Consider the following 21,620-nt stretch of genomic DNA (forward strand, 5'->3'; position numbering starts at 1 on the left):
ACGCTGCACCCTGCAATCTCGGCCAAACGTACCCACTGGTGAGTGTGCCCCCAAGCAGCCCCTTTTACCAACCTCAGACCTACAACTTCCAGCAGCAGTACTTCCAGTACCACTAAGACCGTCATCGTGCTACAGATTTTTTTCTTCCTTGAGCGTGACCGAGATGCCACCTTCCCTCAGATGACCTCCTAATGTTTCAGCAGGAGGTTAAGGTTTTGCGCAACTACCAAGACAAACATAGTGCTCTGCAGCATAACCATCCACAGCGTATGAAACCTCAGTTTCTACATGAAAAACCATCTGAGAGCCAGTCCTGTGTTGCTGCTGCTCCTCCCTCTTTTTTCTGGGGAAACCAAACAAGGAAGAATACCTCACAACTTCTAAACCACCAACTTTACAAGATACGACCCGGGGGGGGGGGGGGGGGGGGGGGGGGCGCGGTTTGCTCCTTTCTCTTTTAGAAAAGCCTAAATCCATTTAAAACACCACCTTTGTTTATGCTACTTGGATTATTTTCATTTCTTTTCAGGCAAATTTGTGATGCACACTTCACAAGCCTCCATTTTAGAGATGTGAACTACAAATCTCAGTATATAAAAGCTCACTGGCAACCCATTTTCTTGCCTGTAACAAATGCTTGGCCTGGATGTTTCAGGTTGGTATTTATTACTAGCTACCTTCAAGTGGCATGTGAGAGGATAAGGATTTTTCCCAAATAAGCAGTAATAGAAATACTACTCCACAGTTGCGTTCTAATTTATATATTGGAAGCTGAAAAACCTCTGAAGTTAAGGGAGGAAAAAAAGATACATTTCACAATTAATCAATTCACTATCTTCTACAGAAAATTAATTAAGGCTATGCTGCCTGGACCCAAACAGAAAAAAATCACCTTTAGGACCACATCTGCACATGCAAGTTAGAGCTTGAAGAATGAGTGGCTAATTTCAGGCTGCGCAGGGGCTATTTCTGCCCTAAACAGCTGCTAAGGGCTGCACACACGCAGTCAGTTTATCGTGGATTACGCTGGGCAGCAGAAGAGTAAATAATGCGGGGGACAGGACACATGCCACAGATACTTTGGAATGCACAAAAGAACGCGATAGGGATACCCCGTTGCTGCTTTACATCCTCCAAGGAACACAAACTCTGCCAGCAGGCTAGCTCCCATGAAAACTTGCAAGCAAGCATTCCAGAGCAGTCCTAAAAATAAGAGTACCACCTTCACACGGCGCACTGCGTGAACTGGTAGCAAGTGTTGGACGCGCTGGCTCTGCGGTTAACCAGCTCAATGTAGGGTGCTTGCTGTTTGCAAAATAAAGAAGTGGTTACTGTTAATCACAGCAAGGAAAATAGTCGCAAAAGTCCTCTGCCAGGTATCACAGCGATGTATTAGCTTATTTTAAAATAATATTTAATAGCTAGGTGATGCTAATTTTATACATGCATGCATATATACACCGTTGCACCATCTTAGCAAATTCTGCTAGCCTATGTTGACAGGGAAAATACAAAAAAGACAAAAATAAAGAGCCCTCTCCCCCCTGCAATTACATGTTCTTAACCAAAGCAGTTTGAAATGTCAGTCAAAGGTAATTCCTGAGAGGCCCCCCCACTCGCTGAGCTCCCTTCACTAATTAACAGATCATTAGGAGGAAAGAACCCCTAACTGTTCCCCCTCCGCACCACATACTGCCTTAATTACCTTTGTGAAGCTACCCGTTTGTCTTGCAGTCATTCTCTCCAAAATCCCAAGTGGATCGACTCAACAGGGAGAAGGGGAAAGAAAAAAAAAAAAAAAAGTATTTTCATACACACATTTATGAAAACCCATAATCTTCATAACTGGCAAAGAATTGAGGGACTGAGCGTTTCCAGCAAGATTTAAGAGAGGGGATAGCAATAAACCATGGCAGAGACAGAAGTGACAGGGGACTAAAGGAACAAAAAGCTCCTGGGATTACAAATGGGGGTGCATCACTGCAACACTTTCCCTTTGTTAATTTTATCATCACTTCCTAGTCATGACAGCTGTGGGAAACAACAACACAGCCACAGCTGTTGATTTCTTTTTCAAGACCATTGGAACAGGCACCTACGCCTTGCCTTTCAAAGTGCTTCCTTGCAGAGCTCCTAATGAACAAGGTCTCTCCAGGTTTACGCCCAATTGCCACGTGAATCCACTTGGAGATGAAATGTAAGCTTCACTGCCAGTTGTCTTACAACAGAAGTTAGATTACTCTTCTTCTCCCCACTTCTCTTCACAAATGTTAAGAACAAAAAAGACCCCACAGCCCAAGCTGACATCTTCACAGACCTTTTGTTGGATGCACCTCGATAAAACACATTAAAACCAGGCAAGGACCACTGATGACACGCGAGACGAGAGACAAGGATTGCCAAGGAACCAGTTCATTTACTATATTCCATTTCCAGGGCTCTGCTTTCTACTTCAGGCTTGTGTTTCACGAACACCTTTTAGGATAAAAAGCTTCAGAGATAATAAAAATAACAAACAAGCAAAAAAACAGTCTCTCTCCCAGTGCCAGGGAGAGTATTTTCCTTTCCAAAGTGAAAGCAGCCAACCATATACTCGAAATCTCCACGTAAGTTAGCATATCCTTAATTTTGGTCCCAAAGTGAAGCAACCGAGAGACTCCAACACACAGAATATCCCAAGTTGGAAGGGACCCACAAGGATAATGAAGTCCAACTCCTGGCTTCGCACAGGACTACCAAAAAATTAAACCACATGTCTGAGAGCATTGTCCAAACACTTCATAATGTAGTAACCGACTTTTTCCATGAAATAAGCCTTCGGGAGCTCCAGCATTTCATTTCTTCATGCTGAGAAAGCTTTCAGCTATAACTCAGTAATGATCAGGACTCGTGGTAATTCCCATCTATCACCTGCAGGACACCCGGGTCTCGATAACAATTCAGTCCACTCCTGGAACACAGCTCTGAAAGGGAAATGGCCCCATGAGAGCCAGCTGATGCTCAAGGACAACCTCTTCAAAGCACAAAAACAATCCACTTCGCTTGCAGAAAAAGTCAGTAAGGTATGGCAGAAGATCTGCATGGGTTAACACGGAACTTGTGGATGAGTTCAGAAACGGAAAAATGAAGTACAGAGAAGGTAGAGGCAGGAAAAGGAATGCTTGGCAGGAGTAGAGAAACATTGCTTGAGCAGACAGGAGAAATTAGAAAAGCCCAAGCTCAGCTGGAATTGAAACTACAGGGGGATGTTAATGGTCAACAGGAGGTTTCTACAGGCAACAAAAGGAAGACTAAGAAAATTGTAGGTCTGCTGCTCAACAAGCAAGGAACCTAACGACAAAGGACCCCAAAAAAGACTTAGGAACTCAATGTCTTCTTCCCATCATTTTCTTCTGATGATGTCTGAGCCCCGTAGAATACTGTAGAAGGGAAGCATTACCCACATGAAGGTAAGATCAAGCTAGAAACAAACAAGTTGGACATGTACAGACACACAAAAGCAGATAGCATGCGTTTTCCTGGGTCCCCAGGAGAATTATGGAGGCAAGTTTTCCTCCCAGAAGCCGTGTCCATCCAGCAGAGATTCAGAAATAGCAAATCAATCTGACCAATTTGATTGTCTGATTGACTGTAAAGGAGTTGTTTGCCTCGACTTTAACAAGCTTCTGACACAGTCCCTCAAAGTATCCTTAGACCTAAACCGGTAATATATGAGCTGAATAAGTGAACTATGAAGTGAGTGACACAACAGCTGGGCTCACAGGGCTCTCCTCAAAGGTACCAGGTCCAAGCGGTCTCTGGTGGAGTCTCTGCAAGATCAGTATTGGGTGCAAAAATGTTTGTCTTTGTTCCACCATCCTGGCTGTCAGTAAAGTGCCCCCTCTGCAAATTTCCTGAGGATACCAAATTGGGGAACTGGCTGATATGCTAGAGGGGAGATCTGCCGCTCGGTGAGACCTCGGTCAGCTGGAGAAACAGCCTGACAGGAACCTCATGGAGTTCAACACGGGCAAAGTCCTGCATCTGGGGTGGACTAACCCCATACAGGCTGGGAGCCAACTGGATAGAAAACAGCTCTTCACCATCCCCCAGGGACAGAAAGGTGCTGGGGGGCAGGTTGCACAGGAGTCAGCAGCGTGCCTCTTGCAGCAAAGGCAGCCAACTGCATACCTCGTGGGCTGCGTTAGCAAAAGCAGAGCCGTCAGATCAAAGGAATTGATTCTTCCCTTATACTGGCCCTTGTGGGACCACATCGGAAGAATTCTGTCCAGGCTGGGGTTTGTCTCTACCAGACAGAGGTTAACGTGTGGGAGTGAAGTCCAGCACAAGGCTACCAAGATGAACAGTGACTGGAGAACAGGGCACATACAAAGAAAGGCTGAGATAATTGTACTTGTTCGGCCTTAAGAAGGAAAGGTGTAGCTGCTGCTATCAGCTACCCAGCTGCAGGTTACAGAGAAGGCAGAGACAGACTCAGAGATGCACAGGGACAGGACACAAGCTGCTGCTCCAAAGAGGTTCTTCAGATAGAATTTTCAACGTTTATAGGTGCTCAGAGGGATTCTAGAATCTCCATCCTTGGAGATATTCAGATCTCAACTGGAAAAGACCCTGAGCAACCTCACCTACAGTAGTCTTGCTTTGAGCAGGGAGTAGGACCAAAAGACCTTTAGAGGTTCCTTCCAACTGACACGATCAACGAGCTCCCAGCAGAAGCAATCAAAAACAAAAGTCTACAACTTGGCCCCAGCGGGTAAACGCAGTGAGACTCACCACTCCTCTATGGCTTTAGAGAGAAAGCTTTGACAAATTAATGTAGATGAAGAAATGAGGGGAGGGCAGAAACCCCAAACATTTACCGCAATGAAAAACAGATGATCAGATTTACTTTGCTTACCAGAAACCTCAAGCTGCACACATAATTCCTTGGAAACTCAAGGTACGCAGAGAGCACCCGCACGCACATAACTGCGTGTGATGTCCCATCTTCACTCGATTTTCTCTGCTTTCAATATTTCAGTCAGCGTGTGGTTTAAGATGCGTACCACTACATACTTCACATTTTGCTTAGTGCCAGTGCAAGCAACAAAACAAAGTTTGTGTTCCATCGCCTACGCAAATCTTGTGCAGATCTCGTGGCAGATCTTGTGGCTCGCTACAGGATTACAAGAGGTGTGCATGCACGTGTGTGAAGGAGCGTCCAGGTTTGGTTTAGCTGTATATGTGAAAAAACGATGGAACTCTTCTGCAATACATCTTGTCAGTTTTTGTAATCACCAGAGCGTAATTCAGCATGGCCAGGGTCCTACAACTGGTTTGCAGAAACGCAGCACCCTGACAACAGCATCTTCAAATGGAAGTGAAAAAATATTCCCAGTTACTGTTGAGTACAGCCACTGCTTTACAGAACAACTCTTAACAACGTAAAATTAAATACCTGAGAGTCAATAAATTGAAAAGTCAAAATTTCAAAAATCTGTTATGAGCTTTTTAAAAATTCTATGAGCAGTTGGCATCGCTATTTTGAAAAAGAAAGTCACATTTCTACCGACTGCTAGCATGTTTCTGATGAATGAAGATGCATCAGAGAGAAAGAAAGCACAAAGATAGAGCCCACACCAAGAAATTCTGCTCTCAGTTTCTTTCTTGATCCTATACAATGCGCCTGACCTCTTCTGTTTCTCGGGAGCTCTCTCCAGTTTAGAGCTTTGGAAGAAAACATTGCTTAGCCTTTGACATCAACACACTAAATTGCTTCTGCTCAAATTTCTAAACGTTCCACCTCCACATCACTGAGAGCTCACTCTTAAAAAAATATTTTAAAATATTGCTAATGCATCCAAAACCACTCCATTATTGAAGCATCCATTACTTGAAGATATCTCTAGACTGTCATGAAGAGCGTGTGAAGCAGCTCTGGTGCACGATTATAAGATTTATAACATATTTTTATATCTTCTTTTCATGCGAGACAACTCTCTCCCTTCAAGCAAACTACATTCAATAGACTCACATAATAAAGTTTACACACAGAAAAAAAGCCAAGGAGTCACATAGAATGTCTGCAAACTATTCAAGCGAGGTTTACGGAAGAGCCTGCAAGGTAAACAATTGTTCCTCCTGAATAGCAGCATATCATCCTCAGAGACATTCAAGAAGAGCTAGGTTTGATTAAAACAAAGGAGAGGACTACTGCGCAGCAATAGGAATAAGCGGTATACTGTTTTCCCAAGGAAGTGGCACGAGGACCAGTGTCTTGCTTAAGAAAGCTGGCCTGCCAAAAAACGAAAGCAAAGCAGAGAGTAAGGATATCAAAAGAAAACAAAGATAAGGAGCATCACCTGCCAGCGACAGGATCTTTGACGTTATACTGTCAATAACTCATTTCTACATTTTCCAACACTGCCTTGGTGCGCTGTTTGAAGAATCATTTCAGGTTTCAGGAGCAATAAGCTTCCCCTACCCACCCGCCCCCCTCCAAATTCCCAGGGACGGTTCCTCAGTTAACAACTAATTTACTCTTCAGAGGGCATGACAGATGATAGACAACTCAAAACTCTCGTGCTATTTTTGCAGGGAACCCTTTTCATTATATAAAAGCTCAGTGGCCTAAAATTTGCCTCCAATTATAGTCTTTGACTAATGTTCAAATTCAGAATATTTTGAGCAGGATTCCTATAAATACACAAAGAGAGGCAAGTGCACAGAAATATGCTCTATACACTGCAAAACTGTACAGAGTTCAGTTTCTCTTTGATAGAGCAAGTAGCAAACTGCCTGTTTAACAGTAAGATAAGACATCATTTTATTTAATTTTCATTTTTGCTACTGGGGTACTTGATGTCATGCTAACAAGACAAAAAGCAACAGCAGTCAAACAAGAAACAAAAATATTATCCCATAGCATTTTTTTTTCAATTAAAGTTTTAATAGAAGACTGCAAGGTCATTGTCTTCTTCTGAGTTCCTCTTCTAAGTTCCTGCTCCTAGCGGCTGCAACTGCACTGCTATGTAGGCAGCATTTGGAAAGCTCAACTAAAAATATGAAAATTATAGCGTAAGACCAACCGTAACACTAGGTATTACCTGGCAATACTAAACCACATCAGCTCATGGGGAAGAGCATACAAACAGGCAGCGGTGCTACTCAGAAGATGCTCCGACTTTATACAACCTCAGAGCATCTGGGGCCAAGTATGTTCTTCCAATGGTGTTGCAAAACACGTTAAGTAGGTGTTCTTGGTTTGTCTGGGACCCCTTTCTGAACAAGCCACAAAGAAAGGCATAGCAGTAGAGGTCTGAAACCTGATAAACCTCCACAGATTGAAGGGCAAGAAGAGGGAAATCCTTTTACAGTTGCCCGAGGGGAAAAAATAATTAAAAAAAAATGCAAAGAACTTCCCCCTTCCCTTTCCTCGCTATCAGTTGGTGGTTTCCTCTGTTCACGTCTATTCCCCAGGGACACCGCCCGCACGAGCCTCCCAGCGGCTTACTGAGCAACGTGACAAGTACCTGCCGTGCACGTGCAGCAGAGGCATGTGCGGTGGGGTGTCCTGTTCTACAATTTTCGTCATGCACCTGCAGGTGGAGGCAAACACAGAGCGAGATTGGGCAGAGCAAAGCCAAAGAACCACGCCTTGCCTTACAGAAGGATGGGATGAGGCACAGCGTTTATTCTGCTGTCTTGGATTCGTCAGACCTGTCCTGCCTAGCATCAAGCCATATACCAAATGGCAGAAACATCATTCAGCTACGAGCAAGAAGTGATGTTACTCATTCCAGTCTTGCCGTCAGCTGGACACCACCCTCCACTGTGCCCTGCCTGCCCTTCCCCTCAGCTCCAGTGTCACAGAAGCAGGGTTTGTGCCAGCCTGTGCTGCCCTGTCCTCTCCCCAGCCACTGCTCGTCTCACAGCAGCTCTGATCCAGTACAATGCTAGCACGAGGCTGAAAAGTTGCAAGGGAAAAGGACTCTGTTGGGACTGGTGGGTATCCCTGTGCTGCAATCTAACCTCCAGCGGGATCACGAAGTGTACTAGGAAATACAAGGAGGGAGACCCAAAGCCCTCTGAAATTTTAGTGATCTCCTGCTGTCAAATGTTTTCAGACAGAATAATTTCTTTTCATATTGAGATCGTACCTTTTTCTTTCACAGCATTTCAACCCTCCACATCTTTTATATAGTTTTCTGCGCTTTCATTACAAAACAGTATTCCCTTCTCCCAGCCTACTCTCCTCCAGTTAAGCACAGCCCTCCCTTCCCTCCCCCTCAGGGAAGGCAGTGTCCTCCTCCCACCCCTGAAGAACTCCTGTTATACTTTCACAACACACAAAAGCAGTAACAATAAACCACACTCTTTTTCCTGGTCGCCAACTGCTGTGCTAATATACTATGTTGATTCTTCTCCTTGCCTTCACTTCCCCTCTTTAGAGATTAGATTTCATCACCTTCTAGCGCCTATCTGCTTTGAACATTCGGAAGCATAAAGCCAAGGCAAGGAGGCTCATTATGTACCAGGGCAAAAGCTCATCCATAACAACACTTTCGGTGTGCAGAGCTCTGGAAACAAAGGCAATATGTATGAAAAATAAAGGGCAACTTCTTTCCCTCAGAGGTAGGCTGTGCAGAACAAGAAATATGCTTATCCAGAAGTTTGGAAGCTTAATTATTTTTAAACTTCATTGCTATTACTAAACGAGTCCAGCTTAGTAAGCTGTTTTCACGGCTGTATATCATTGCTCTCTGTTTTAGGAACCACTGATGTAACACTAATAAGCTCGCATCCACAAAGTACACCAACTGCCACGCTCGAGGAGGCTCTGCTAGCTGGCACATCCTTTGGACGCAGAGCAGAGGGCTCTCTCAAACCTCACCATACAAAACCACAGTCATGTTGTGGGTCGTAAGTATTCATAGCTGATGGTAAGGCAAAAAAAAAAAAGTTACCAGAACTTGGAAGTCAATCTGATACACACTACCAGGTTCCCTAAATGCCACAAGAAAACAAGCATGGTACTCCGCAAACGAGTTTCTCAGCTAGCTGAAAGAACAAGGATCCTCTCACATTCCCAGCCTGCTCAGGACAACTTTCACAGAACTCTTTAACAAACCTACTGAAAGGAGTGATTCATTGTCTTGATCCAAGGACGTAACCAGGCACCTTACGACACAGGGGCATGGCTGATGTGACGCTGAAGAATTACACAGGTAGCATTGCACATGAATATCTTAAAAAACAACTCTGATCTGTTTTCTTTTTCAAGTTTTATGTATATAGATCTTTTAAATCTCATTAGAAGTAGGTTCGGATAATCAATACGCAGAGAAACAGCAACTAAAATACAGGAAAGTTTCAGATCTTAGCCGCGATCTATTTCTTAAGTTGACGTGCACATAACCTAACTGACACATATTAAATTTGCATAGATCCACTGTACCATGAAGAAAGAAAAACGCTTTCATTAATTCCTGTCCAATTTTTCAAACTTGTACTTGCCCATTTAAATGTCAGTTTAAAAACAGTACACGCTTCTTGGTTTTGCTTGCTGTTCTTAATACAATGGTTAAAATATTGATTTTAGAACAAGAGTAATGTTGCTCACGTGCTAACGCACAGATATAACCTGAAAATACGAGGTTCATCACTGTAGTCTCTCATACAGTGAGCTAATACACTATAAATAGCCATCTATATATAAACACCTCAAATGTGTTTTTTCAAGCCATACCAATCACGTATACTTACTCAGCGTGAAACTACAGCAAGCTCTTAATATTTTAACCAAAGCTTATCCAGGTAGCAGTGCATGCTTCAAAGGGATAACGAGCTCTGGTCCCGCTCATTAAGCGCTTGTCTTCATGTTTCTAGCCATTCATTCGTTAGTAGATATATTAATGGGTATTTCCCTTTGGATCCCCAAGGCTCTACCTATCTTTACCTCCAATTATTCCTCAATTTTTTTCTGGCCGCTTGTACTATTTTGTTCAAAATAGACTGATTAAATATGGTGGTGTCTAAGACCAAATCTCCTTAAACTCATTCACGCACGTCCCCTTCAGCTCCCCGAGTCGCTCATGGTGCGGAAGGCGCAGGATGTGGCCCAACACAGCCCTGGCAGCGCAGGAACCGGTAGGTCGGCCTGTTTTAAAAGATAAGGCGGCCACCTTATCTCCGCAGAAGGCGTGCAGTAATGATCGTGTGCGTGTGTGTGTGTGTGCAAATCTGGTTGGTTGCGCGCCTAACGCTAAAAAAAAAAAAAAAAAAAAAAGGAAAAAAAAAGGGGGGTCGGAAAGAAGCCACAAGCTGACAACTGCAGGCAAATTCCCCCAGGAACTTTCCCCAGCTCCAGCCCCCGAGCCCGGGGGGGGCTGCGGGACCCCGGGCGTGTCGGGGCCCTCCCGGAGCTGAGAGATTTGAGGCTCCCCTGGGGGGGGGGGGGGGAGCCCGGCCCGGCCCCGGTTGGGGGAAAGGGGAAGCGGCGCCAGCGCCTTCCCCTCGGCCAGGCCCGGGCCCTGCCCGCCCCGGGGCCGCAGCCTATGGGCCGGGCCCCCGCCGCCGGCCTCCACCGGGCCGGGCCGGGCCGTGCCGGGCCTCTCCCTCCTTCCCTCCCCGCTCCCTCCCAGCAGGTGCCGCCCGGGAGGGGGTGGGGGGAGGGGTGTAAAACGGGGAGAAGGGGGTCGGGGAGGAGCCGTCGCCTCACCATGAGGAGGACGAGGCGGCCGGGCTGAGGCGGCGGCAGGAAGATGGCGGCTCTCATGGTAGACGAGGCGGCCGGCGGGGCGAGCGGCGGCGGCTCCCTCGCGCTCGGCGGCCGCGGCGGCTCCGCACTTCCCCCGTCGCCAGGAAACGCCCGCGGCCGGCCCAGCGCCGGGGCCGCCGCCCGCCTCCGCCACTCGCTTCCGGCGGGCTGGCGCGGGGCGTCACGGGAAATGTAGTTCCGGGGTGGGAGGGGGAGGAGGCGGCGGCGGCGGCGAGGTGAGTAGCGGGGCGCTGCGGCTGCGGGGACCGCGCGTGGGGCTCCCCGCGGGGGGTCGGCCCGCTGCGCTGTTTGCGTAGCGGGCGGGCGGACGTTACGGCTGTTGCGGAGCGGGCCGGGCCCCGGCTGCGTGGCGGGCGGGTGGGGGGACGGGGTGGGGGCGGCCCCGTCGGGCGGCCCGGGTGGGGTGGGATGAGGGATTTGGGGTGCCTCGCTTCGTCCCCGCTTAGGAAGCCTATTTGTGCTCCGAGCTGGGCTGTGAGGGGATGGGCGGGGGCTTGTGGAGCTCCCGCTGCATCACAGTGTGGAAGTTGGACCCCTTCACGCCCCGACAGGCGTTATGTCACTGAGCGAGTTACACCTAAAGTTCACCCTCGCCCAGTAAAACTCCAGGTTTTGCGCGCAGGGCTTTCTCAAACAGCTCGTGGAAAGCTGCGCTTGGCGTGCTTCGCATTGCCAGCATGTACACAAGCGTACGAGGAAGTGTGAGGAGGGAAACAGCGCAGCGCCATATAAAAGTCCTCATGTCACATTATTGCAAGTCAGGCCCCGTTTGGCCTCAAGGAAAAGTTTGGCTCAGTCTCTGTGACCCTGCAAAAATCACTTAGCCCCTCAGTTTCGTGATGTGAGAACACCTATATATATGTGTGTGTGTGTATACAATATATGCATATATATATGTACGTATATATACACACACATATGTCATAGAATTATAGAATGGCCTGAGTTGAAAAGGATCTTAAAGATCGTCTAGTTTCAACCCCCCTGCTCTGGGCAGGGTTGCCAACCACTAGAGCAGGCTACCCAGAGCCCCATCCAGCCTGGCCTTGAATGCCTCCAGGGATGGGGCATCCACAACAATTTTAACAACCCTGTGTTTTGCTGAACAGAAAAATGCTGTCACCCCGATTATCTGTGTAACACAACATGCTATGAGCATAGTTTGGTGTGAAATTTTACATAACTTGAAGACCTCTTGCTGTCCCTGCATTTCAGATGTCTTGATACAGCTAATGTTTCCATACATGTTAGCTGAAAAAAGAGAAAGTGAATGATATTCTTGATTCCACTAATATAGTGTATGTTACGAATAATGCCAATTACATAACTTTTTATAAACAGATCATGTAGTTATTTCCTGATTTTTTTTTTAATTGTTGTTTTTCATCCTGTGCAAATAAGCACCTCATTTTGCTGTTAATGAGGATCTTTATCGAACCAGATATCTTCACCTGATATATTCCATATACCGATTCATTTGCTTGCCATATACATGAGAGGAATATTTAAGGAAAGTTATGTATTTTCCTTTTATAGTTCCTCTTAATATTTCAGAATTTCTCTGATCCAGAATCAGAGGTCTGGATCAGAGACCTAATTTAAATTAGGTCTTTAAATGCAGTGATGTTACTGTACTGAGAATTACTGTAGAGGCATTTGGGTGCTTCTCTTACCTGTAGGATTATCGATGCTTTATATGGATGTGACTCTTCTTGTTTTCATCTGGAAATGATGAATATTTTTATTAATTCTCCTCAGTATGCAGGCAGTTTAATATTGCTTATTTGTAACTGGAATGCCTCTGGTGCTTTAATAAGATCTCCAATACTTGCTGAATTTTACACTGCTACCCCCTGGATATTTTATTTTGTAGTTCATTTATTCATTTCTGTTCCTAACTTGTTTGGGGTGACTTTTTAAGGACTGTCAGCAGTGTGGATTTTTTTAAATAAAATTCATGCTGATCAAACTGTATGGTTAACATCAGGAGAGTTGGGCTAGGCTAGGCAAAATGCAAGTTTTTTCATAATTGTTACTTCTCATCATAACCTTTCCAACCTTTCCTCATAACTGCTACTTTCTGTTATAACCTTTCCAAAATAAAGGCACAGCAGATATGGCAGTAAAAATGCTAACAGAGCTTTGCTGACATGTGTTCCAGCTCCCATTACTGCCAGTTCTACACTGATGTAGACCTTAGCTTGGAAGCTAGGTCATGCTTCACTTCAGGAATTAGTCCATGTTTTGTGCTTCCCAGTATGTTACAACTATTGTAGTCATCCCCCTAATACAATAAAAACAGAAAGGTGTTGTTAGAGTCTTGTTATTAAGTTCATCCAGTGAGGAGACACAAAGGTGATTCAGGGACTGGAGCACCACTCCTGTGAGAGACTGAGAGAGCTGGGACTGTTCAGCCTGGAGAAGAGGAGGCTCTGGGGAGATCTTATCAATGTCTATAAGTACAAAAAGGGAGGGTGCGATGAAGACAGAGCCAGGCTCCCGTCCGTGATGCCCAGTGCCAGGAGCAGAGGCAGTGGGCACAAACTGGAACACAGGAGGTTCTGTATGACCATCAGGGAGCACCTCTGTGCTGTGTGGGTGATGGAGCACTGCCACAGGCTGCCCAGAGAGGCTGTGGGGTCTCCTCCCTGGAGATCTCCAGAAGCCGCCTGGACATGGCCCTGGGCGGCCTTCTCTGGGTGTCCCTGCTGGAGCAGGGCTGGGACCAGGTGGCCTCCAGAGGGCCCTGCCAGCCTCAGCCATACTGAGATTCCTATTTAGGATTTCTTTTGCTTGGTTCCATTTGACAACGTAGAAGACTGAAATGTGTTAGAACCAGATGATGCTTGTCCGCAGCATTCCTTTAGTGCTTGAGGAAAACATGTGGTTCTTTACTCTGTTGAATATGCCAGGTAATAAAGCTTTTTGAGGGCACTCGGAATTGGCAGTACAAGAGGTAGAAGCAGTATTCTTCACTTGTTTGAGAAAATTGGCCAGAGTATTCAGATTCAGTAAGCAGGCAAGTCATGAGGAGATACCTTCCAACCACGTATCTCCAGACCAGTTGGAATGAAAGCAGAAGAGAAAATCTGCAGGTAAAATAAGTTTGGGGATAACTTTGGGGAATAAGGCTACTAACTCAAAATTCCAACAAGTGTGCAATTCCAGTAGTGCATGTAGGTCCACTTAATAACATAGAGACTACTGATGTATTCTCAGTGTCCAGGGGAAGCTTTTGGGGAAAAAAGGTGGAGACAAGTGAAATACAAGCTGTAGTCTCATATGCCAACTGCATGTTAAGTTACATAGCACAGGATCCATCTCTGCAGCCTTCTTCCTTCTTTCCTCCTGTTGGGATCACAGCTGAGTATTGTTGTGTTTCTTTCATATAGCAGGCAAATGTATATAGCTGTAGGAATTATCACTGGGGAGACGATGGAGGTGCTGCAGCTGTATAACTGACACTGTTTCATGTTGTCCCACTTGGTTGGTTCAGATTTGCCTAAATCAGAAATGCCTCACCTACTTTTGTCCAATGTAATGTAAGGAAGGTAACAGAAAGCAAAAGCCATACTACTGTGCTGGGAGGAAAAGTTTTGCTTGGAATGAAGTGTATAAATTGCGTGTCCTCAAAAGGCAAAAAGCAGATTTATTGAGGCACTAGAAATGTTTGAAGAAATGTTATCTTTAAAATGAGAACGGTCATGCATTGGGCCTTAAAGTATGTTTGGGCTTGTTTGGGTTTATGTAAGCTCTGTCCTCCCTGCATTGTCATATGTGCATCTGCACTTTTATTGACTTTCTTAAGCACCAAGTCAAGTGGAGCTTTTCTGTCATTTGTTGTGGTGTTTTATGACACTTTGTCCTTCTTCCATGGCCTTAAAGCTGGAAATGTTCTTAACCTCCTGTCACATTAGACTCCCTTCTGTTGTCTGCTCCTAGAAGTTAATAAAGCCACAAATCCATCAGTGACTTTGTTTATGAGAAAGAACGTAGAATCACAGAATGGTTTGGGTTGGAAGGGACCTTAAAGCCCACCCAGTTCCAACCCTCTGCCATGGGCAGGGACACCTCCCACCAAACCAGGCTGCCCAAAGCCCCATCCAGCCTGGCCTTGAGCACCTCCAGGGATGGGGCATCCACAGCTTCTCTGGGCAGCCTGTGCCAGTGCCTCACCACCCTCTGAGTGATCACCTGGTTATGTGGTAAAGTAAGCATGCAAAAAATGTTTGATGGTTTTTCTGAAATGTAGAGAGGTTCACTGGAAAGGAAGGAAGCATTCATGACTTCAAGAGATACCAAATGTTGTCACATTCTGGTGAGGTTTGCAGTGGAAGAGGAGAGCTGCGGGACAGGAGCACATTGTTGCATAGGTTTCAGATGACCAGAAATGGATCCAGAACTATTCATGAGGAAAAATACTTACCCAAAGTTATAAGGAGCTCTTCCTCACGCAAATAACTGTTGCACTCTCGCAGCTGGTCACTTCAGACAGGTACAAATGCCAGGCATGCTTGGTGTTGGCAAGTTGATTGTTGGGTAAGCGACTAGGGTGATTCCTGAAATCATTTTATAGGGGTGCCTGCAACAAAAGTTAGGTTTGGGGATATATATATATATATATATATTTTAAATGAAAGTCTGGGGAGCCATTGGTAGAATGCATGTTTCTGTAATGCATGTTCTTTAAGTGAGATCATTAGGCAATACCACATTTACAGCCTGGTTCTGGAGTCACTAACAGGAAGCAGAGGTGGATTAGTGAATACAGACAAGGGAGCACTGAGGAGTTCTAGTGTGTGTATGCAGGCAGACCAGGGTCTTGTGCTTCTCTAGTCACACCACTGCTAGTTTTTGTGGGTGGGGGGGTTGGAAGGTAAGGCATTTTATTTCTTATGAATGATGAACTTCATGTTGTGGCTCACGATTTTTTGAGGTGAAAATTTCCCAGAATTCTTTAGACAGCGTTAACTGTGGTAAGATTTGAAGGTAGAAGTTCAGCTGTTTGATAATTTTGGAGAAAATCAACAAGTTTTCGAGCATTCTGAAATACAGTGCAGACCTGAGCTGATCATTATCTTGAGGCACTGGTGGTTCAGTGAAGATAGCGATTCTGGTTCAAAAGAGACTAGGAAGGCAAGTGTATTAAACATGATTTAGGAAAGAAATAGAGAAGAAAGAAGAGAATGCCATCCTACCATTGTAAATCCAATTTTTTTCTACATCTTGAATACCTAGTGGAGTTTGCTTTACATCTCAAGGGGAGTGGATATAACAGAACCATAAAAAGGTCCAAATAAAATGATCATACATACAGAAAAGCTTCTGCTCGGGGAAGACCTAAATAAAGTACAACTCCTTCAGCTAAAGGAAGATACGGTTGTGGAAGATATACTACAGACATGTAAAATAATTACCAGCAGATAAGAACTGTTTGTTTACTTTCCCTTCCAGTACACGGGGTAAGGGTCTTCAAATGCCAAGAGCCAGCTCAAGATAGATGAAGGACAGCAGTTCATCGACACAGGGCTTGGTTGTGCTGCAGAACTCCTTTCCAGTGGGTGCTCAAGCTTTACATAAGCTTAAGAGGAGACTAGGCAAGTTTATAGAAGAGACATTCGTTGAAGAAAATTAACAGAATTTGCTGAGTTCTAAATACACAAAAATCAAGTCCACTTCAGGAAGTGATTTAGCTAGAGATAATTATAGGTTGGGAGAAGATTTAGAAAGGATGAAATCATACATATATTAACCCTGTTTTTTGGCATTGGCCAGTTTGAGACAAGATTTAGGACCAGGCTTTTGATCTCATTCATTGTGGCTTTTCTTACACATATTTTTCTGCTTCTGTTTAGGCTTGAAGAAGGCTTAGGATCTAGAAAGCTGGTCTGATTGCTTTAGTTGTACCGCTTGGTCAAATAAAAGATACTACTTCTGGTTATAAACCTTGTCGTGCATATGTTCACAGGCTGTTATGGCAGACAGCCACCAGATAGCAAGTACTGGACTATATCAAGTCGATACCTGATAACAAAGTTCACTGATTATTGAACTGAGGCGTGCATGTCAGCACTCTGAAGAAGGGTCTGTTGAATTTGTAGATAAGCACTATCCTATTTGCAGACTTTTGCAAAGCTTATTGACTGAAATTTATGTTGAAGGCAACAAAACTGTAATTTATATATAGCCTCAATATAGGCTTTTTCTGTTTGAATCTTGACATGGGGTAGATTTAATCCATGAAATATAAATGTGTTCTGTCCTGTCTTTTTAATGGGATGGTTTATTTTCTTTAGCATTGTTTGAGTCATTTTAGCATTATATCAATTCAGTTGTATTTCTTTCTTTTTCCTAGAATTGAATTCTTACAAAAAAAATGCTGGTGGTGCAGATCTGACCTATGACAATACCTTGAAAGAGTATGAATATTTCAGCAAACTGCCTCTTCAGTGGTTCCTCATTAGCATCTGAAGTGCATGCTGCTGCTGTTAATGGAGATAAGAGTACCCTCCAAAAACTAATAGCAGGTAAATGTTTTCATTGTAGGTGCATTTTGATGACTGCTTCAAGACTGAGGCTTTTGGGTTTGGCTTATTGCTCTGGTCCTTAAGATACGTTTTTGTTTCTTGCTTATATGTATTTCTAGAATAAATGTAGTATTGAAAATGAGACTGATTTTTCTGACCATTTATTATTAACTGTTGCCTTTGATTGGTACTTCCAAGTGAAATAAAATAGAAAATTGGTAAGTGATACACCCAGAAGATTTATTCAGGACTCCTATTTCAGGGAATTTAAAATTCTGGAGAAGTGCTCTGGGATGAAATATTTTGGCTGCATATCGTTATTTTTTTTAGAATTATTGATTTTTTTTTGTAAAATTTGATAAACTTGTTTTTCCAGTTGATTTGTATAGTTAACCGAGTCTTGTCGCTGCTTAGAATCGTGGGACGAAATAAGCCCTATTTGTTCCTTCGATGCTCATACACTAATGTTTCTTGAGAGAAATTAAAGTGAAGGAAAGAGTCTAGCCCTATGGAAGCTGAAGTTTAAAAATTGCCATCCATTAAAAAGCCCAAGATTTCACCTTCCCTCTCTGTCCAGGAGCTGGTAGGTCATTCCAGCTTAGTAGTTTTCAAATGCAGTGTATGTTCTGAGTTCCAAAAACAATCTTAGACACATTTGGAAGGCTGCCCTGATGAAGATTATGGTTTTCGGCATTTCTGATTAAATACAATTCCAGCCGATACTGTGAAAGTTTTGTTTGTTCAGCCTATATGAAAATTCCCTTCCTGAAGCTTGGTGAGGGTGAATGACTGTGAAATAATAATAGTAAAAAAACTTACTCTATATTTATGCCATTAACTGTCAGTTTTAATGGCTATAATGGACTTGATGGTAATCACCTTAAACCAACAAACCAATGTTTGTGGAACATTTTATAAACAACAGCTGGGCAGTCGATATGCAGATGCTTCTAGAAATATGTGGGATGCAACTACTTTAAATCCACGTTTTTAGAAGTTCTCTGCCTGCACATGGAGGGGAGAAGGTCTGAGCTTTAAAATCCTGGCTAACAATCAGAAGTGACAAGAAAGTTTTTGCTGACTTCAGTGTGTTTTTATTAATCTCACAGCCAAGTGACATATTTTGAAAACATAGAGGAAGAAGTACTTTTGTATTGCTGGTATACATCGTCAAATATACTGCAAAACAGACATTAGAACCAGATATGAAAATCACTCTACTTCTAAAGATGATCATGCAGCAACAAAATAAAAATGCTGTGTGTTATTTGTACATGGGAGAAAAAATACGTGATCCTTGCAGTCTTTGCTCTAACGGCAGAATTTGGCTCTCGCGCTTTGTTATGTCTTGACAGGATATGACACAGACTTTTCTTGTCCTGTCTGGGCAAAAGCAAGAAGTATTGCCTAGCAGAAGAAGAATGCATCAGAGTAATATTTTTAGCTGTTTACCAGGCACTGTTGAAAGTATAACTCAGTGCCAGAAGTAAATTGAGCAATTGGCTTTATTCACTGAACTCGATGACTGCACTTAGCAGCATCATATAATTCAGGACAGTACATCAGTGTCGTGTGCGTGTGCTGGATTGCTTAACAACATGATGCTAACACAGCTTGCCTTTACGTCGGATTATGCTGATAGCAGTGTATCCAGTAAGAAGAAGTCTCTCTTTCACCTTCTTTTAGGGAGGGAATAGGTTCATTATTTTTGTCTGAGTTTTCCTTTTTTGGCTGCTGACATAGGAGGGGCATAGAATTTGATTAAACTCTCTCTTAGGAAAATAGCAGCCTCTCTCCTCTGTTTGATAGTTACTTCTTTTCCCACCTGCTGCAGCTTGATGAGGCGTGTGTGACTGTATACAAACATATACACTGTGTTTTCCTATCATTCATAAATATGGACACATATGTAATCTGCCCCCCTCACCAGTAAGGTGTAATTTTAAAGTAGCAGGTGTTTGAAATAATACAGTGCGCCTTAGATACTATGTTCTTTTTGACATCCTGAACCAGTTAATGAGCATAAATAGACAAAAACAAAAGGTTAGAAAGGTTAGAAGAAAAGAGAAAGGGATTTTGGAACAAACTGTCCCTTTATGCTAACCAGTACTGATGCAGGAGTGTTTAAACAGCTTATAGGTTAAATACCATAAATCACAGTATACGCCAAGTATTTATTGCATAATCCATATGCTGAGTCTTTGCATTAAGTGAGTTGACAAGTACTGTATGACATTGTTCTGGAATTGTATGATCTAAGGCTTTGGGGAATACTGACAGTGTTTTCAGTTTTTTTTGTTTTGTTTTGTTTTACAACACTGAACGTGTCTTTAATTAACATTGCCTGCAGTGTTACAACCCATCTGTATGATTTTAATCTTAGACAAAAAGGGAGCAAAAGTTAGTTTTGTGTTTGGAGGGTCGTTTTGCATTTAACACTTTTATGTAGAGTTCAGGGAAGATGCATCCAATTCTTTAGTTGTTCATAAGAACACAGGAATATGTGTAATAGACATTTATACTCAAATGTCCATTCAGTCCAACTACTCATTCTACAACCATTATTATGTACCACTCCGATACAAGTGTTTTTTAAATATCTGATACGATGCTTTATTTTAAATGTTAATTATACATTCTCAGTTGCAACTATGCAGTTCCATGCTTTTGTTTGATTCTTCTCTCTGCTTCTCTTCCATATTCTGCAGTGGGGGAGCTTGAATAAACCTCAAGTCAGGTATTACAAAAGGCAAGATTCCCACAGGATACAGGAGATGATGTCTTTTAAAAACAAAACAGAATTCAAGTCCTCCTCCTATCTTCTCTTACTCCTGCTATGGTATGAAGAACACACAGAGATGTTAGTGTCTGATGTGACTGCATAGCCTGTGAGGAAGCAGTGAGGTCTGAATGTGGGAGTTAAATTTCAGAACTGGGTTGCTCAATCCCATGGTGTTCCTGACCTCTGTTGGCAACCAGATTGTGAAATGCGTAATATGGGTGGGGTGGGGTGAAGGTGTTGATCATGAAGAGGGAGGGATGAAACAAACTTCATTAGGCAGGCATGTGAAAGAGAATTTAATTTTGACACAGCACATTTTAATTACACGAACGTGTAAATATTTAGAAGGTTGTCTGTGCTTTTTGTGCTAAGCCCCCTTAGCACCTGCAGGTGATAGAGTAGCTCCTGATCCTTGTCCTATCTCTTACCCTGAGCACAGAGAGGTCCCTTCAGTGAAAAACCCAGAGGACTCTCACCATTCTAAGGGCCCTATAGAGGCTTGCAAGCAAAGAAAATAATAATAAAAAAAACCTGTTGCTAGCTGAAAATAGTTTGTTTACCTTTAAAAAGCAGTCAAATCACTGGCATCAAGTTTTTAAAGTCTTGCTCATTTTTTACTCAGGCTGTATGCAGTCATGGAAACCCTTTGTCATCAGCTACATCACCGTTTGGGAGCTGGAGGGGAAAACAGATGTCTGTTGCTCCATTTGAGCAGGGCTGTACTTGAGCTTTAGGCCATTTTTGCTACTCCTATCTTCACCCATTTCTTTTAGTCTCTACATTCTGTATATCCTCTAACATTATGTAACAGAAAGGCAACTTGGAATTGGAGATTTAACTGCTGAGTTAAGAACAAGTGTCGTGTGAGCATAAGCCACGTACATGTGTCTGATCGAGAGAAATGCAAGTTTTCATATTTCTTCTTAAAAATGTACCTGATTGTGCAAGTCCCATCAACTTCAGTATATTTAAGACATTGAGGCTCTGTTAACACTGAGCAGTGGAATATAGTGATGTCTAAACTGTCAGACTGAACTACTAATACTGGAAGAACTATACTTCATTAGCTAGAGGAACTGGCATGTTTGTTGGGATCAGTGCCATGCTAGGTTATGATTTGGAACTCATTTTGTGTACGTTGCTGCACAGGGCTGCGCGGCTGTTCATAACTGGCTTTGATTTTTCTGTAGTATTCTTTGTAAAATAGCAAAGGTATAAATTTGTAAAAAAGCATTTATTGTTAGCTAAAATATTGAGATGTAAGACATCAACAGCTTCACAATATATAAATCTTAAAATACTGTTTGTTTGTTTGTTTGTTTTCTAGTAGAGGAAAGAATTACCTTGAAATTGTAACTGTGCAATGAAATTGTAATACTTTGGAATGAAAGCCTAGCAAAAATCTTTACAAGTTAAGGAAGATAAAAAAAAAAAAAAGAAAAAAAAGTTGTATTCCCTTGTTTAACTCATGTTACATGTTGAATTATTTTCCTAATGAACATGATATTAATTAAAAAAGTGATATTCCTTTCTGTGTACTGCTTTCTAATGC

At 43.3% G+C, this 21,620-nt stretch overlaps 2 protein-coding genes across 10 annotated transcripts in view; one reads left to right on the forward strand and one right to left on the reverse strand.

The window, feature by feature from the left end:
• Nucleotides 1-10,831, reverse strand: part of ERP44 (endoplasmic reticulum protein 44) — a 52,472-nt gene extending 41,641 nt beyond the window's left edge. The window contains exon 1 of one of the 2 annotated variants that reach the window (XM_083822754.1): nucleotides 10,700-10,831. In XM_083822754.1, the coding sequence (XP_083678880.1) occupies nucleotides 10,700-10,756 (57 nt within the window). In that variant the 5' untranslated portion in view covers nucleotides 10,757-10,831. Of the gene's footprint in view, nucleotides 1-1,705; nucleotides 1,754-10,699 lie in introns of those variants that run through there. The other variant, XM_083822755.1, reaches the window with a different exon arrangement.
• Nucleotides 9,750-21,620, forward strand: part of INVS (inversin) — a 99,902-nt gene continuing 88,031 nt past the window's right edge. The window contains exons 1-3 of one of the 8 annotated variants that reach the window (XM_083822735.1): nucleotides 9,750-10,625; nucleotides 16,214-16,356; nucleotides 17,115-17,286. In XM_083822735.1, the coding sequence (XP_083678861.1) occupies nucleotides 17,181-17,286 (106 nt within the window). In that variant the 5' untranslated portion in view covers nucleotides 9,750-10,625; nucleotides 16,214-16,356; nucleotides 17,115-17,180. Of the gene's footprint in view, nucleotides 10,626-10,857; nucleotides 10,975-15,865; nucleotides 16,357-17,114; nucleotides 17,287-19,994; nucleotides 20,126-21,620 lie in introns of those variants that run through there. The other 7 variants (XM_083822737.1, XM_083822734.1, XM_083822738.1 and 4 more) reach the window with 7 other exon arrangements.

Source organism: Anser anser (genome assembly GCF_964211835.1).
Source record: "Anser anser genome assembly, chromosome: 2".
Taxonomy (NCBI): domain Eukaryota; kingdom Metazoa; phylum Chordata; class Aves; order Anseriformes; family Anatidae; genus Anser; species Anser anser.